The following is a 14,782-nucleotide window of genomic DNA, read 5'->3' on the forward strand; positions in this document are numbered from 1 at the left end:
AACTCTGCAGCAGAAGCAGAGCAGCAGAGCAGAAGTGAGCAGAAGTAACTACTACCGGTTATTAATCCAGTTACGGTTGAATCCTGTAAAAAACAAGCCAAATTAACGGTTGTGTACCTTTAAAGTCGGTGTAATCACTAATCACTAGTTTGAGAGAGAGCAAGAGAGAGAGAGAGGGAGGGAGAGAATCAAAACTGAAGTTTGCCATGACAACAACAAACTGAAATGCGAAATTTCGGGCTGCGTTTGATTCAAGCGTGATTAGCAATTTAGAAAATTCCTAACCTACGCATATTGAATTTTGTCGAAATGTCGGCGTATTCTGTTAATATTTCTGTGGAGGCGCCAGTGGAAAACCAAATTCAGGAGATCACCTACGATGGACAAGAAATTTACACTCCGTAAGAATTTCTAAGCCGGCTTTTTCTATCCATTTAAACAATGCTCATCCTTTTCCAGGCCTCTTACTATGTCAGAACACCTGACGAAATTGGCACAGAAAATTGATTTTGCCAAATGCGGGCCGGAGGAGCTGAACAAAGAAATCACTGAAATAGACAAAAACGAAGATGAGGCAGAGCAGTCGACGGCACCTCCACTCTGGCCGTGGGATTCTGTCAGGAATAAACTTAGAAATGCACTGACTGAAGTGTCCGTCTTGGCCGATGTTCTGTCGATTGCCAAGGAAAAGCACTACATGGTGCTGGACCCTGTTCCTCAGGAACCGCCAGAGCTGAAGCCAATGGTGCAAGTTTATGCTAGGAAGAAAGCTCTCGCTGGCGCTGCCTCGGTATTGCTCTCAGGTGCCGATCGCCTCAAGAACTTGCAGGCAGAGGCACTGAGGAACAGAACAACACCGGATTTTCACATTGAACTGCTCCGATTACGTCAGAACTTCAGACTAAAAAAAGTTTCGAATTCTATTGTAGGCGATTTAAGCTATAGAACAGGTGGGATATGATATGCTGGCTTAAATCTATTCATTTTCTAATATTTTTGTTTGTAGCTGGTTCCAAATTTGCGCAAAATGGAACGTTTGAAGTTACAAAGGCTGAGGAGGATGGAGATAGTCCTCTCAGTCCACCATGTTCTCCCAACGCTAGTTTGTCCAATAAACCGACCTCTGCGTTAAGGGTGACAGTTCCAAGTGAACTGCAAGGAGTAGCTTTCATAAAAGTCTTCTTCCAAAAAGGTTTGTTTATTTTTTAATCAAAATTTTCAACGCATCATGAAATTTTTTTATATTTATTCTTCAGATCAAGATTCATTGACAGCCGCTCAGCTAAATTTGCCCTCGTCAAGCACTGCCAACGCGATTCCTGACATGTACTGGCAGCCTAAACTTGAAGCAGCGCAGAATGTTTTGTTTTGCAAGGAACTCTTCAACCAGCTAGCCAAGGATGCTGTGCAGCTGCAGTCTCCCATTCCTCATATTGTCGTTGGAAATCAAATTATTGCATCAGTAAGTACTTGTCCTATTTTAAACCTTTGTATGAGTTTAGGTGGCGATTGAATGAAACACGATGATAACTACTCTACATAATTTGAGCTAGTGTCCGAATTAGTGTGTGATTTCTGGCCTTTTGTTAGGGAAAAAAATCAAAATATTAATTTCTTGCGCTAGAAATTGGTAGAAAAAAATGACATACACCGAATAGTAAGAAAATGCAACCCTGATATTTTCATATTATCTTTTCTGTTAGAAACGGGCAATCGTACTGCGAGTTTTTAACTTTGGTTCTTTATAGGTTTTGCCTGGTATCCAACTGGTCATCGGTTTGTGCCATAGCGGTGTTTCCACAGACGGAAAAACCGCTGTCGTCCCTCCCTCAAGCAACGGGCATGACCACGTCTTGGAGCACTCTCTGCACCAGCTGTTGAGGGAGCTGCACCACAAGAACACCCACCACCCCTTTCCGCATCCGTCATCAGGTCCAATCGGACCGAGCAAAAGGCGCCGCCTCGCCGGGCCTTGCGCCGTGGACCGCGAGGAGCTCATGCAAATGACCCAGTCAGAGACAATGCTTGAACAAGTAAAAATGATTTTATTTTTGCTTGCTTATTTAATAAGTCTGATGTTAATTCAGGTCATCAAGCAAGCGCAGCACATCAACCTCCGCGACCGGACCCTCTTTGTTCTCGATCGGCTCGCCAAGGATATCAAAGATCCTCTCATCACATCTCATTGGAATGCACTCAACTCTCCCACGCAGTCGTGCGTGAAAATTAACATAGTTGCCCACATGTACGACACGATTTGCCGCACATCCCTTCTCATCCACGTGAACGAAACCACCCTCAAGTGCATCACTCGCGATGGCAGAGTGATTCACATGTCGTACGAATCTCAGGAGTTGCGGGACTTCATCATGTGTCAGGTTGTTTGGCGGATTAATCGCCTCGAAACTTTTAAATAATGATATCTGTTCATGCAGGTTTATCTACACCAAATGACCGCCGTGCAGAACCTGGCAAAGTGCATGGGCTGGCAGTGCTTGGCCAACAGCGCGCAGCTCGGCGTGGGCGCCGTTGAGCCATTTGGCAACGCGAGCAGCTGCGTCCTCGCGTCGCCAACAGGAGAGAGGTGCGTTGAGTCTTTTTATGTTTATACCTGTTCTGAAAGTTGTTTTGCGTCAGGCTCATCTCTGTCCGCTGCGAACCGAAGTCTGGAGTACATGTCACGATTGCGCAGTCGCCAAGAAAAGATTTCTTTCCAGGGCAGTTGGTCAAGGAGCGGAAATGGGAGAATCTCGGTGGCAGTTTCAAAGAAGTGAGATGGGACAAAATGGAAGGGAAAAATTTTCTGAACAAAATGGAGCTGTTAATGGCTAGCTTGACTAGCTCCTAATCATATATGGAGGGGAGAGAGGGATAATTTATGAACTGCAGCTCCTTGCTTGAGTATTCAATTATTTTTTCGTTACTTTGTGATATAAACTCAATTTGTATCTCAATAGAGGCAGCTCTTGCTTTCAGCTATGCCTCACAATGAAAAAATGATGTTATTGGTTTGGATCAAAAATTAAATTTTGATTGTTTGCAAAACTTTTTGTATCTGAAGTAACCAATAACTTTAAAATGAAATTGATGGTCATATTATACTTAAATGGGTTTGACCTAAATTGTAGCTGTCTTAAGGAATGTGACTAACTGATTTTGCTTAACACTGCAAGTGTTTTGATTAGTTATTTATTATTTTTGGTTAAAATATTGAAATTGATTAAATCGAAAACAATTATTTGAACTTTTTTCTGTCTTGGCTGATTAATTTGATCGTTTTACTTACATTTCAATTAATCTTAAAACTAATGGCTGCATTGAAACATTTTTCAGCCTAGTTAGCACACATCATCTTTGCTAATCTTGCCATAACATCAAAATTGACACCCACAAAGTCGTTTGACTTTGTTTTCCTAAGTGACTGAAAAGACTTGCAAAATGTCATTGCAAAAATGAAGGGTGTATTTAATGATCATACAAATAAGATATGGCAATTTGATGTACGAATTTAGTGAAATGGAATATGGAATATTGCTTGAATTTATTTATAAGTTGTGGTTTCTCGGTAAATTGCGCTGGTCTAATGTTGAACAATACTTGTAGTATTTTTTTCAATTTAGAAAGTTGGCTTTGTTTTGTGACGTCAACGAGAAAACTATCTGTCCACCTTTTGTGCTATGTCATAGTATGAACTTTAATGTGAGGAAAATTATGGTTGACTTAACCAAATTGTGGAGTCCTTAAATTTAAATACTGTCCATAATTTTTGTGTGAGTTATAATACCAACTAGTGAAAGATACTTAGGCAATGTGAATTTTGCAAACGTAAATTTGAAGAGCTACACGTACATATTAAAATTTCTAGTAAATTTAATTAACTATATTAAATTTTTCTGTGTTCACTTGTAATGCATCAAAATGAATGTTATCTTTCGCAATAAATAGATTTAAAAATTTGGAACAGAAATATCCATAGTGTGCTTTTCCTTCCCATTTCTTCATAATCTTAAAATTTAATTAAAATATTATGTACTTTCCTGAATATAATCAGACAAGTTTTTTTAAATTTTGAATGTAAAAAATATTCGCGCCAGCTAAATTCAAACCTGTTAGAGCTGGTTGCAGGTGGAAGGGGTGTGTGGGTGTGCTTATTTTGTTGCCTGAAGCCTGAAGATATGAGAAGAACAGACTGAACTGAGTACAATTTAGCAGTTTTATTTTTATTTGAAGTATTTTATTTCGTTTTGATAAAACTCGATAGGTATGCTGTAGTTTTAATGTATGAATAATATATAAATCCTCTAAAATTTGTCCGTACAAAATTATTGAATTTCTTTAGGAAAAAGTTCCGGTCAGAAATCAACACCGACCTTTTCGTGTATATTAATTCGAACTACATTTCCCTAAAACTAGCACCCTGAAACATGTTCTTTATTATAACTGTCAAATCTTATCTTTAGTTCTTTGCGTTTTTCAGTGGCAATTCAGAAATTAATCATGTCCACGAACTCAACAAGTATTGCCATGGAGGCGCCTGTTGAAATGCAGATCCAGGAGATCGCCTTCGATGGACAAGAGACATATGCGCCGTAAAATTTATTTGCAGGCTTTTTAATTATATTTTAACATTGAATTTATGTTATCAGATCTCTTTCTATGTCAGAAAACTTGACAAAATTGGCCCAAAAAATTGATTTTGCCAAATGTGGGCCGGAGGAGGTGAACAAAGAAATCACAGAGATCGACAGGAACGAAGATGAAGCAGAACAATCGACGGCACCTCCACTCTGGCCGTGGGATTCTGTCAGGAACAAACTGAGAAATGCTCTGACTGAAGTGTCTGTCTTGTCCGATCTTCTGACTATCGCTAAGGGCAAGAAATACGTGGTTTTAGACCCTGTTCCCCAGGATCCACCCGAGCCTAAACCCGCAATGATGATGGTGTGGGCTAGGAAGAAATCTTTCGCTGGCGCTGCCTCGGTGTTGTTCTCTGGTGCCGAACGCTTAAAGAACTCTCTGATCGAGGCCCAGAAAAATAGGTCAACTACAGCTGATTTTCACATTGAGCTACTCAGGCTTCGACAGAATTTCAGGCTCAAAAAAGTTAACAACACGATAATCGGTGACCTAAGCTATTATCGATCATGTAAAATATATTTAATTAGATGTTCAACAAATTTGGTAATAAAAATATTTTCTGTGTAGCTGGGTCAAAGCATTTTCATAGAGGGACATTTGAAGTTACCAAGTCTGAGGATGAGCCGGACAAACTTCTCAGTCCACCTTGCTCTCCAAATCCAAATTCCGCAAACAAGCTTACCTCCGCGCTTCGAGTTACAGTACCAGGTGAACTCCAGGGAATCGCATCAATCAAAGTGTACTTCCAGAAAGGTAATAAATTCTGTCATAATTGTCACTGATCCAATAATAAAAGTTGACGAAATGTACAGATCAAGACTCATTATGCTCGTCAAATCTGAACACGCCCGACACAGCCTTCTCCATCCCAGAAATTGACTGGCAACGAAAGCTTGAAGTGGCTCAAAACGTGCTGTTCTGCAAGGAGATATTCAACCAGCTGGCAAAAGAAGCTGTCCAGCTGCAATCTCCCATCCCCCACGTAGTTGTGGGAAACCAAATCCTTGCCTCGGTAAAAATCAATTAAATCCATTGCTGTTCTGGCAAATTATAATAATTTTTTACCTCACTCAGATTTTCCCTGGAGTGCAATTGGTGATCTGTTTGTCCCACATGGAAATGTCGACAGACGGCAAAGCGTCTCTGCCGCCGCCCATCCCCAGACATGACCAAGTGCTGGAGCACACCCTGCACCAGCTGCTGCGTGAGCTGCACGAAAAAAACGCACACTATCTGCTGCCCCACCCCGCGTCGGCGCCTCTGGGGCCGAGTAGGAAGCGCAGTTGTGCCGGACCCTATGCCATGGATAGGGAGGAGTTTGTGGAGATGACCGAGTCGCAAACAATGCTCGAGCAGGTTATCCAGCAAGCCCAGCACACCCAACTCCGCGACCGCACCCTTTGCATCCTGGACAAGCTCGCCACGCAGTACAAAGACCCTCTCATCTCCGTGCACTGGCTCTGGCTCAACTCGCCAACCTATGCGTGCATCAAGGTCACCATCTTTGCACAAGGCTACGACGAGATTTACAGGAATTTGGTAATCATTCATGTCCACGATACTTATCTCAAGTGCATTTCAAGAGACGGAAAAGTCGTTCAATTGTCCTATGAGTCTATGGAGCTGAAAAACTATATCTTGTGCCAGGTAAATTTGGTACTATCAAGAATCCTTGTTAGTATCTAAAGGTTTTTTTTTACAGATTTGTCGACATCAAATCATGGCTGTCCAATACCTGGCTAAGGCCATGGGCTGGCAGTGTGTGGCCAATAGTTTCAACCTGGGAAGTGGGACGCTTGTTGAAACATTTGGAAACGCGAGTAGCTGCATTCTCGTGTCACCGGTTGGCGATAGGTTTGCAACATAATATTTTAATAAATAATTTCCTATAACCGACCTGAAATTCAAGGTTGATTTCAATACACTGCGATCAAAATTCAAGAGTGCAAGTTTCAGTCGCCCAGACTCCAAGAAAAGACTTCTTCCCGGGACAGTTGGTCAAAGAGCGTAAGTGGGAAAATCTTGGCAACAGTTTCAAAGAGGTACAGTGGGAAAAGATGATTGGGAAGAATTTCCTCGGCAAAATGGAGCTGCTCATGACTAGTTTAACAAGCTCTTGGATGCAATAAAGCAGAAACACTGACGACAATACTTTGGTGCTTACAACGTTGATGTTGAAAATAAAATTAATTTTTTCAATTAATACATTTCTTTTATTTGAATTTTTTCACAAAAAACTAATAATTTAGATGAATAATCGCAACGATCAAATTCTAAATTATTAACAAATAACAGAAATTATCTGTCCTGGCAGAAAAAAAATAGGGAAACATCTGATGGGATACCAAGACATGATAAGAGATACACTGAAATGACTCCCAACACCAAAAAAATAAAGAACAAAAAACTCAACTGGTTTGCTAAATGCGTGCATAAATAAACAGTGCTGGCACAATAATTTATAAAACTTCACTTAATATCAAGAATACTGAGGACAGTTGTCAGGCACTACAATGATATGCTGTCTGCTGTGCAATTTGATCAGAGAGTAATTAAACTTGCAGCAATAATTACTTTCACTCGAAAAGTAGTAACGAGATAAAAAGGGATCTATAATCCTTAGTGAATAGCAATAATAGGGAAAATTGCATACCAAAAGGTTTTAAGTTCTCATCAAAGTTTGTCCAACATTAAAGATAATTCTTGAGCACAATATTTGTACTCATCAGAGAAAGGTTTCACTACTACTGCTCCTGTGCTCTCACGGAATTCAAAAGTGCAACTGCAATCCATGCTTTGATAAGGAACATTAATTAGAAAATTGAATATTGAACAACAATTTAGCTTGATCTCGCAAGTGTTACAATTAGAGAACAGGGCACACACACAGAAGGTCTCATTTGGATCCATGTCTCACAGTGCAAAAAGGAAGGTGCAGTTAATTGAGAAAATGATTAGAGCAAACAATTTGATTATCTCTGCTAATTTTATGCTACCGAATATTCAGTTGGAATATTAGTTTGTGTTTTTAACAACCGCTCCACTTTAGACCCTGTGCTTTTCCCCAAAATGGCCATATCACAGTTATACAGCAATTAAAATTGTTGACACTCAAGAGTTTGTAAAAAGTCACTTGTAGGTGCACAATTCCATTGGCAGTCCAGCTGGGATAGAACTGGAGAGTATCAAACGCGACGATGGTGCACCAAAAATTAATGCCAGGGCGATGGGATTTCTTTGAACACCCACTGCTGGTAAGTGTTGATGGGGTCGCAGGGCATCAGGGACAGGTTGTTGGACTGCGGGTGCAAAGCTACGCACTTGCGCGTTTCCTTGTGCATCAGCGTCTTGTCACCCTGTAGAAATAATTAATTAGTGGAACAAATCACAAGTGTGGCACCTCTCCTCACTTTCTTTTCTTTTTTTTTAAATGGGCATTTTTAAAAACCAGCTAACAACAAACCCCGCGGTCCTTCCCAATCCTTCCGCTCTAACATGTATTATTTTTGCATAGAATACGTGTACACCTAATTACGTGTCAAGTACATTTTTCAAATCAGCTGCAATCGCCAATAAACTCATTGGATCGTAGCTGATGCAAAAAAAATGTACTTCCTATTCTAATTTTGATAAATTCTAATACAAAAACATTGCTTCTGAATTCGGAAGGTAAGCAGGGTCTCCTTATAATTAGAACAAAATTGGCAAACTTTCATATTTTACAGTGAAAATTTTATGATATTGTCGAATGAAATAGATTTTGTTGAACAAACAGATTTCTAAAAATTGAAATGAAAGCGTTTCTTGCAAAGAATATTCAAGGGAAGACTGACTTAAAAAAATCTGTTGACTCTTTTTAAATTCACGCTTGACTTCTATTTATATTCTAAGAGTCAGCAACTACAAAATACAAACCTCTTCATAGTGCCAGGGTCCTTCAACACTGCCGAGCGGGCAGAAAACCAGCTTTATTCCTTGCCGGTCTGCGTCAATGCAACGTTCACCAACACCAAGCTGGCCCTTGGCGTTTAGCCTCACCAGCTGGATACAAAATGATTAGTCATTTGGCTTCAAGTTTGCATTAGTTTACAATTGAGTGATTAGTCACTTTTAAATGCGCATATCACCACAATAACATTCTGTTTAAATGAAAGGACGGTAGCACAAATTAGCAATGAGTAGAGAGGGAGGAAAATTACCAAAGGCCATTTAATATCAAGTTTTAGGATAAATTTTCCTTGCGGAGACATAGGATATAATATAATTATAGTAAGTCAATATAGTGAAACAGAAGAGTGAAACAGATGTTAAAATCCGAAAAAATATACAATATAAATTGAATAATATTATTTATGTACTTAGGAAAAGAACTCACAAACTACTAAAGAGGTAAAAATCAGAATTGCTGATATATCCTGACCAAAATTGCAAAATCTATTGCTGTTTTAGTACACAAAAAGATTAGCAAGTAACAGAATTCGTGCATTTTAAATCACTCTTGGAGACTTACCTTATTTTCAGAGATATCTCCCTATAAAACAAAATGCTTGAAATAATGGCCAAAAATGCTCATTGCTAAGTTGTGACTTCCTTGTCACCGCATGGAAAACAAAATGCTTACCTGGTTGTTGCCCCAGCCATGGCAAGGAGACATGCCCATCACAGTCGGCGCAGCATGTCCCATCGTGTCAATGCACTCCTTGGTTGCTTTGTTGATCATCTAAATTATCACATGAGCCAAGTGTTAAATTTTTAAAAAAATACAACACACCTCTCCCCAATGGACATTAGGAGGCAGCTCTGGGAACTTCTCCCTCATGTCGTAGGCAACATTGTCCATAAACCACTGGAAGCTCTTGCACTGAAGTCTGTCTTTGAGCGCCAGCTGCTCTGATATGTCTCCCATGTCCAGGTAGCGAGCCAGAGGCTCTCGTGTGTAGAAATACTCCTTGAATTTATCGTCGAACCACACTTCGATTACGCGCTTGTAATTCTGAGGGAAAAATAAAGACAAATATTGAAACAAGAAAAAACATATCACAATAAGGTAGCGAGAAAAAAAAATGTCAATTGATACTGTTAAAAACACTATAAAAAGGCTGATTTTGAATTTTGAAGATGTTTCCAAGTATATGAGTCTTTTTAATTTCTTTGGTGGATCAAGAAAGAAGTCAGAAAAATGAAAAAGGATAGGAGAACAATTCTTTGTCCATATAACATAAATAAATTTGAGTGGATAAATTAAAATGGTGGTACTGCCTGAAAAAAATCCATCGGGTTATTCATTTCCCTTTTTTTAATGTAGACATCCTGTACCTTGGAAAACTTCAGAAAAATCTACCTTCTGACGAACAGCTCTTATAAAGGAAACAAAATTACTCACAATTGTAATGAGCGGTCCCTTCTTCTTCTCAGCCAGTTTTCCAAAGGTGTAAGGCATGAAGCTGCGGTACACGTGTCCAACTCTGGAGCAAGGAACCCATTGGATGCTTCCGCCACATTGCCAAATCTAAAAAAGGTTTAATTTAATTAAAGGATCAAGATTGTTTCTGGTCATATCAAACCTTGAATGAGAGCTCAAAGTTTTCTCCGCCCCAAACCAGGAGACCTGGGTCATATGCGCCAATCTGCAGGAAGTAGTTTCTGTTTATGGCGAATAACCCTCCAGCATGGGTAGGCGAGCTGAATAAAAAAAAATATTGAGGTTGGAATTAAAATCAATGCATTGTTCCTAAAGCTCACTCATAAGGCATGCTATTGAATGATCTTCTCTGCACTTCTTTGTCTGGCAGCTCATTCTCCTTGTACAGCATTCCCCACTCGAAAATACCACGGAAGTGTTGTCCAGCTTGGTACACGGGGCGGTACTCAAAGTGGTCATGATCGATTCCATCAATGACTGGCACAGTCATAGTTGTTCTAAAAATACAAACATTAAATAGTAATTAGAAATGGGCATTAATAATTTTTAAAAATTATCCAAAAGTTCGGTCGGCAATTACCTGTTGTAGTAAATAGGCGCGAGCAAAGGTGGAATCCAGTTGGTTCCAACCTCACAGTGAGCGTCCAGGAAGATGACGACCTCCCCTCGAGCCTCTTCAGCACCTCGAACCCTTGTGCGGATCAGTCCTTGTCGCTCCGGGTTGCGGATCAGCCTGACCTTCCCATTGAACTTTTTTATGTAGGTCTCCAGTTTGTCCTTCAGGTTTTCTATAAGGACTTTCAACATTAGTAAATCCAATTAGTAGAATAGAAAAGACGCAACGAAAACCTTTGTCACTGAAGTCGTCAACTAGCAAAACTTCCTCCAGAAATTGGGGTGGCGTTCTGTTGATCACCGAGTGCACCGTTCTCATCAGGGTTGACCAACCTTCATTGTGGAACACAAGCACCACACTCGCCCTTGGAAGATCTTCAGGGTAGTTCCAGTATTTGCACCTTGATTATCAAAGAGTGGAATGCATTAAAAATACTATCAAGGAGTTTCAATGACAGTTCTGTCAATCACACTCTAATCTAATCTCCTTTAAAGTTGCATAGTGCGAAAAAAGTGTCAATTTTACGTACTCATCCATCCTCAAATCTGGGATAGTTCTGTCTAAAGAAATTTCATCCGAACAGGCCATGTTCATGCCATAGGCTGAAAGGGAGGCAGCGGCGTCGTTTTCTTGGTTTGGCTTGAGATGATGCGCGTGTCCACCTTCACCAGGGCCTTCCCTTTCAATTATCTCCTTCGGCTCGAAGTTGCCTAACTTTCCTGTTGTCATCCATGGTTTCTGAAAATCGAAAAACATAAAATAATCGTGCTAAATAATAATTCAGCCGCAAAGAAATATTCAAGTTGAAAAATCAAAGCAACTCTGTAGCAAACTTCAAAATAAATTAAATCAATTATATCAAACGTTAATCTGCAAAGACCACAAAAGCTTGACTCACCTTTTTAATTGCTGAGGTGGAACTCTTAGAGTTGCCACCGCCGCCGGTCATCAGGACATAGAGAAAGAGGACCACGAAGAAGGCGATCAAAAAGTAGCGCACAACCCGTCTATTGAATCTGATAGCCGACATGGTCTTGGTGCAAGCTTAATATTGGCGCAAAACTTAATTGAATAATCACGAGGAAGATATGTAAATGTATCCGTGTTTCGCGACTTCTGGATGACAACTCATCTGATTCGAAAAAATAGCAATCGTGGACGCGAAAACGATCCTCACACACCGGCGCAGACGTGTCACCTCCGTCACCTGTGCTGTTTACATTTACTCTGATCGTGAAAGGGGGAGAGGTTCGATCCGATTTTTGTTTCGGTACGTAGAACTTTTCAAATAAAACCGGTGAAATAATTGCAAAATTTAATTATCTTCATGATATTTATTTATTTGCGGAGCGTAAAATAGAAATGGCTACAAACACATTTTAACATCTAAATCAAATATTATTTTTTAAATGTTTTAATTAGATGTATTTCAAAACCATACTGTCAAGTAGAGAGCAAGGAAAAACAAAACCAAACCGGCTGTCATCACTTTGCATCATCGAAACCGGAAACTGGTCCGACGGTAAAAACACAATAAATGGTATGCCTTTAGCGATCAGCCCCTTTAGCATCACGTTAAGACATTTTAGGCATTTTACGCATTTTAGCTTTCATCTCTGGAATTGGTATGATTTTTCTGATTTCGAAGCGCATATTGAATTTTTCTTGGATAACCGGAGCAAAGTGCTTTAAAACAGGTATTAAAAAATTTTCCTGCTCCAGGGGCTTAAGCTTTGATTAAATACAATACATAGATAAAACTAATTATTGTCTGACAATAAGTTTCAGGAAATTTCTTTACAATAACAGCAGATAAGATGGGTTTCAAGCATCCTTTAGTCTGGATTGATCTAGAGGTATAAAATTTGTCCTTTCAACAGTTGTAATTTAATACATAATTGTATTTTATACAATTCATTAGATGACAGGCCTTGACCTAGAGAAAGACAAAATCTTGGAGATTGCCTGCCTTTTGACTGATGGAGAGCTCAACAACGTTAAGGAAGGCCCGGAATTGATCATACACCAAACAGATGAAATCTTAGATAATATGAATGAATGGTGCACTAATCAGCATGGCAAGGTTTTGAAAAACATTAAATCTAAATATATTTGTTACTAATTTGTTTTTTATAGACTGGCTTAACCGAATCTTGCAGAAAAAGTCGAGTAACTGAAGCAGAAGCCGAGAAACGAGTCATGGAATTTCTCATAGAAAATGGAATCCAACCAGGTATATTCAACATTCTAAATGCAGACGTAAACAAACCAAATTTAAACGAAATATTTTAGGACAAGCCCACTTGGCTGGAAACTCAGTGTATGTGGACAGGCAGTTTCTGTCAAAGTTCATGCCAGAAATTGACAAATACTTGCACTACAGAATAGTGGACGTGTCATCAGTCAAGGAATTGTGCAAGTAAAAATAAGGAAATTTATAAAATGACATGAACTAACAAAAGTAATTTTCAAGGTACTGGTATCCCGAGAAACGCCTCAATACACCTGCCAAAGAGGGAAATCACAGAGCTATGGGGGACATTTACAACAGTCTCCACGAGCTTAAATATTACAAACACAACATTTTCATGTGAAGAGGGAAATCACAGAGCTATGGAAGACATTTACAACAGTCTCCACGAGCTTAAATAATACAAATACAACATTTTCATGTGAAATTTCTTTAATTTATTTTATTTAAAATTGAAACAAAAGCTTGCGATTATTACATGTAGATGTTACCGTAGGCACTGCCAGTCAATTTAGAACTGTGCTCGCGCTTGCAGATAGATTTGAACAGAGGGCAGGTCATGATTGGGTTGAAAGGCAGCAGTGTTCTCGAATCAACTACGTCTGGGTCATCATCACTGTAGCACAGCAAGAGGTACCCTGGTTTCTGCTTCAGACAGCAGTAGCTCATAACTGCAAAGCCGGAAATTTAGGACAATCGTAAAATGCTGATGGTGTGTGATTTACATGCAGCTGGTACTCCAGGAACAAAGTTGGGCTGCTCAAGGGTTGTGCATCTGATTTTCAAATCCTCGATTTTGGCAGAGGTCACCAAGCACCTTAGAAGTCCATCTTCAATCCTCTGTTCGCCCAAATACCGCGCAGCAGGGAGGGAGCAAATGACAACCACTCTTTTGGTTTTGCTTATTATTTCATCAAGCTGAAATAACCATTTAAATATTAAAAATCTGAAATTTTCCAGCATCGAAAGAACAGTTTTGTTCAAACAAAATTTTCTTACGCAATCAATGAATGGGACAGAATGAATGTCTTCAACAGCAGTGACTGACAACGCCAGAATATCATTTTGAAGACTGTAAAACGTGGCTGCATCTTTCTTAAGAGACTGCTTGGTCACCTTCTCCACAGTCCCACAGCAAAGCCCTTGGTCAAAAAAGCTGCGGTCTGCAAAAGCTAAAAAAAATTTGGTCCAAAAATTATTGTGAGCTCTAGAAATTAACCATTCAGTTTACACACCATTTGAAATTTTTCCATGAAACACCAGCACGGTGTCGTACCTGAGAGCTTCAGTTTTCCATGTTATCTTGAACTCACTTTAAAGTTCAAACATATTTTATCCGCATGTAAATATTATAAACAATTCTTTGGCATAATTATATAGATAATGTACACATTTCTAGTTTTTGTTTCAACAGTTTGTCTTCAGAGTTATTATATTATAATGTGTACATAATATACATAATGTCTGTACATACATAAGTATGTATAGATAAATATATAATTATATTATCTAACTCGATTAAACGCTGATAATTATTAAAATCATACAATAAAGGTGAGCGAGTAAAAATTAACAAAAATATTACCACTTTTCTGCCGAAGATTCTTCATCGAAGTCATCCTCTCCAAAATCAAAAAACGCTCTGGATGCTGGCTCAACGATTTCTCCAAAAAATGAAGCCGCCATTTCTTGAGTTAAACGAATTTAAAGATTGTCAGTCACAACAAACGCATACGAAGAGGACGTAAATTCCGTAAATTCCAACCTCTATCAACCTCAATGACCGGCTGTTTTCAAACAAACAACAGAACACAGGTGTGTTGTCTGGCTAGAGGCTTTAATCCGTGAAATTCAT

The 14,782-nt window shown here is 39.3% G+C and overlaps 5 protein-coding genes across 7 annotated transcripts; 3 read left to right on the forward strand and 2 right to left on the reverse strand.

Moving 5' to 3' along the window:
- Positions 1-130: 130 nt before the first annotated feature.
- On the forward strand, positions 131-3,967 carry MED17 (mediator complex subunit 17). The gene is made up of 8 exons (XM_065483505.1): positions 131-401; positions 460-950; positions 1,007-1,192; positions 1,257-1,462; positions 1,749-2,033; positions 2,088-2,378; positions 2,436-2,584; positions 2,638-3,967. Exons 1-8 carry the CDS (start codon positions 310-312, stop codon positions 2,846-2,848), a joined length of 1,911 nt encoding a protein of 636 aa, XP_065339577.1. The 5' UTR covers positions 131-309; the 3' UTR covers positions 2,849-3,967.
- Positions 3,968-4,148: 181 nt separating this feature from the next.
- On the forward strand, positions 4,149-6,841 carry LOC135941398 (mediator of RNA polymerase II transcription subunit 17-like). Its single transcript, XM_065486901.1, has 8 exons — positions 4,149-4,261; positions 4,478-4,589; positions 4,647-5,146; positions 5,206-5,391; positions 5,451-5,650; positions 5,713-6,285; positions 6,341-6,492; positions 6,548-6,841. The coding sequence occupies exons 2-8, from the start codon at positions 4,498-4,500 to the stop codon at positions 6,765-6,767; spliced, it is 1,923 nt and encodes a 640-aa protein (XP_065342973.1). The 5' UTR covers positions 4,149-4,261; positions 4,478-4,497; the 3' UTR covers positions 6,768-6,841.
- Pgant7 (N-acetylgalactosaminyltransferase 7) lies at positions 6,829-11,914 on the reverse strand. 2 transcript variants are annotated; one of them, XM_065486903.1, is made up of 11 exons: positions 11,575-11,914; positions 11,206-11,414; positions 10,910-11,076; positions 10,641-10,848; positions 10,381-10,557; positions 10,203-10,320; positions 10,022-10,147; positions 9,410-9,631; positions 9,260-9,358; positions 8,554-8,679; positions 6,829-7,994 (listed from the first exon to the last, which is right to left on the reverse strand). In XM_065486903.1, exons 1-11 carry the CDS (start codon positions 11,704-11,706, stop codon positions 7,851-7,853), a joined length of 1,728 nt encoding a protein of 575 aa, XP_065342975.1. In that variant the 5' UTR covers positions 11,707-11,914; the 3' UTR covers positions 6,829-7,850. The 2 variants fall into 2 exon arrangements, with proteins under 2 accessions (XP_065342975.1, XP_065342974.1); XM_065486902.1 differs by having other exon boundaries at positions 10,904-11,076.
- A 264-nt stretch (positions 11,915-12,178) lies between these two features.
- Positions 12,179-13,358, forward strand: LOC135941401 (oligoribonuclease, mitochondrial). Of its 2 annotated transcripts, none has more exons than XM_065486905.1 (6): positions 12,179-12,373; positions 12,459-12,532; positions 12,598-12,759; positions 12,813-12,909; positions 12,969-13,095; positions 13,150-13,358. In XM_065486905.1, the coding sequence occupies exons 1-6, from the start codon at positions 12,304-12,306 to the stop codon at positions 13,268-13,270; spliced, it is 651 nt and encodes a 216-aa protein (XP_065342977.1). In that variant the 5' UTR covers positions 12,179-12,303; the 3' UTR covers positions 13,271-13,358. The 2 variants fall into 2 exon arrangements, with proteins under 2 accessions (XP_065342977.1, XP_065342978.1); XM_065486906.1 differs by having other exon boundaries at positions 12,218-12,301.
- On the reverse strand, positions 13,341-14,749 carry LOC135941400 (proteasome assembly chaperone 1-like). Its single transcript, XM_065486904.1, has 6 exons — positions 14,693-14,749; positions 14,513-14,615; positions 14,163-14,239; positions 13,927-14,099; positions 13,653-13,845; positions 13,341-13,598 (listed from the first exon to the last, which is right to left on the reverse strand). The coding sequence occupies exons 2-6, from the start codon at positions 14,611-14,613 to the stop codon at positions 13,402-13,404; spliced, it is 741 nt and encodes a 246-aa protein (XP_065342976.1). The 5' UTR covers positions 14,614-14,615; positions 14,693-14,749; the 3' UTR covers positions 13,341-13,401.
- Between the last annotated feature and the right edge of the window lie 33 nt (positions 14,750-14,782).

The sequence above is a fragment of the Cloeon dipterum genome, chromosome 3 (genome assembly GCF_949628265.1).
Source record: "Cloeon dipterum chromosome 3, ieCloDipt1.1, whole genome shotgun sequence".
Taxonomy (NCBI): Eukaryota; Metazoa; Arthropoda; class Insecta; order Ephemeroptera; family Baetidae; genus Cloeon; species Cloeon dipterum.

Excerpts from the sequence above, each read along its gene's own strand:
- MED17 (XM_065483505.1), top strand. The coding sequence starts at position 310 with ATGTCGGCGTATTCTGTTAATATTTCTGTGGAGGCGCCAGTGGAAAAC. Across the intron at positions 1,463-1,748 it reads GAAATCAAATTATTGCATCA|GTTTTGCCTGGTATCCAACT; the intron begins GTAAGTACTTGT and ends GGTTCTTTATAG. Across the intron at positions 2,034-2,087 it reads CAGAGACAATGCTTGAACAA|GTCATCAAGCAAGCGCAGCA; the intron begins GTAAAAATGATT and ends ATGTTAATTCAG.
- LOC135941398 (XM_065486901.1), top strand. The coding sequence starts at position 4,498 with ATGTCCACGAACTCAACAAGTATTGCCATGGAGGCGCCTGTTGAAATG. Across the intron at positions 5,392-5,450 it reads CAAAGTGTACTTCCAGAAAG|ATCAAGACTCATTATGCTCG; the intron begins GTAATAAATTCT and ends CGAAATGTACAG. Across the intron at positions 5,651-5,712 it reads GAAACCAAATCCTTGCCTCG|ATTTTCCCTGGAGTGCAATT; the intron begins GTAAAAATCAAT and ends TACCTCACTCAG.
- Pgant7 (XM_065486902.1), bottom strand. The coding sequence starts at position 11,706 with ATGTCGGCTATCAGATTCAATAGACGGGTTGTGCGCTACTTTTTGATC. Across the intron at positions 11,077-11,205 it reads CCAGATTTGAGGATGGATGA|GTGCAAATACTGGAACTACC; the intron begins GTACGTAAAATT and ends TTGATAATCAAG. Across the intron at positions 9,359-9,409 it reads CTAATGTCCATTGGGGAGAG|ATGATCAACAAAGCAACCAA; the intron begins GTGTGTTGTATT and ends GTGATAATTTAG.
- LOC135941401 (XM_065486905.1), top strand. The coding sequence starts at position 12,304 with ATGATTTTTCTGATTTCGAAGCGCATATTGAATTTTTCTTGGATAACC. Across the intron at positions 12,760-12,812 it reads GCACTAATCAGCATGGCAAG|ACTGGCTTAACCGAATCTTG; the intron begins GTTTTGAAAAAC and ends TGTTTTTTATAG. Across the intron at positions 12,910-12,968 it reads AGAAAATGGAATCCAACCAG|GACAAGCCCACTTGGCTGGA; the intron begins GTATATTCAACA and ends GAAATATTTTAG.
- LOC135941400 (XM_065486904.1), bottom strand. The coding sequence starts at position 14,613 with ATGGCGGCTTCATTTTTTGGAGAAATCGTTGAGCCAGCATCCAGAGCG. Across the intron at positions 14,100-14,162 it reads TCATGGAAAAATTTCAAATG|CTTTTGCAGACCGCAGCTTT; the intron begins GTGTGTAAACTG and ends AATTTTTTTTAG. Across the intron at positions 13,846-13,926 it reads CTGTCCCATTCATTGATTGC|CTTGATGAAATAATAAGCAA; the intron begins GTAAGAAAATTT and ends TGGTTATTTCAG.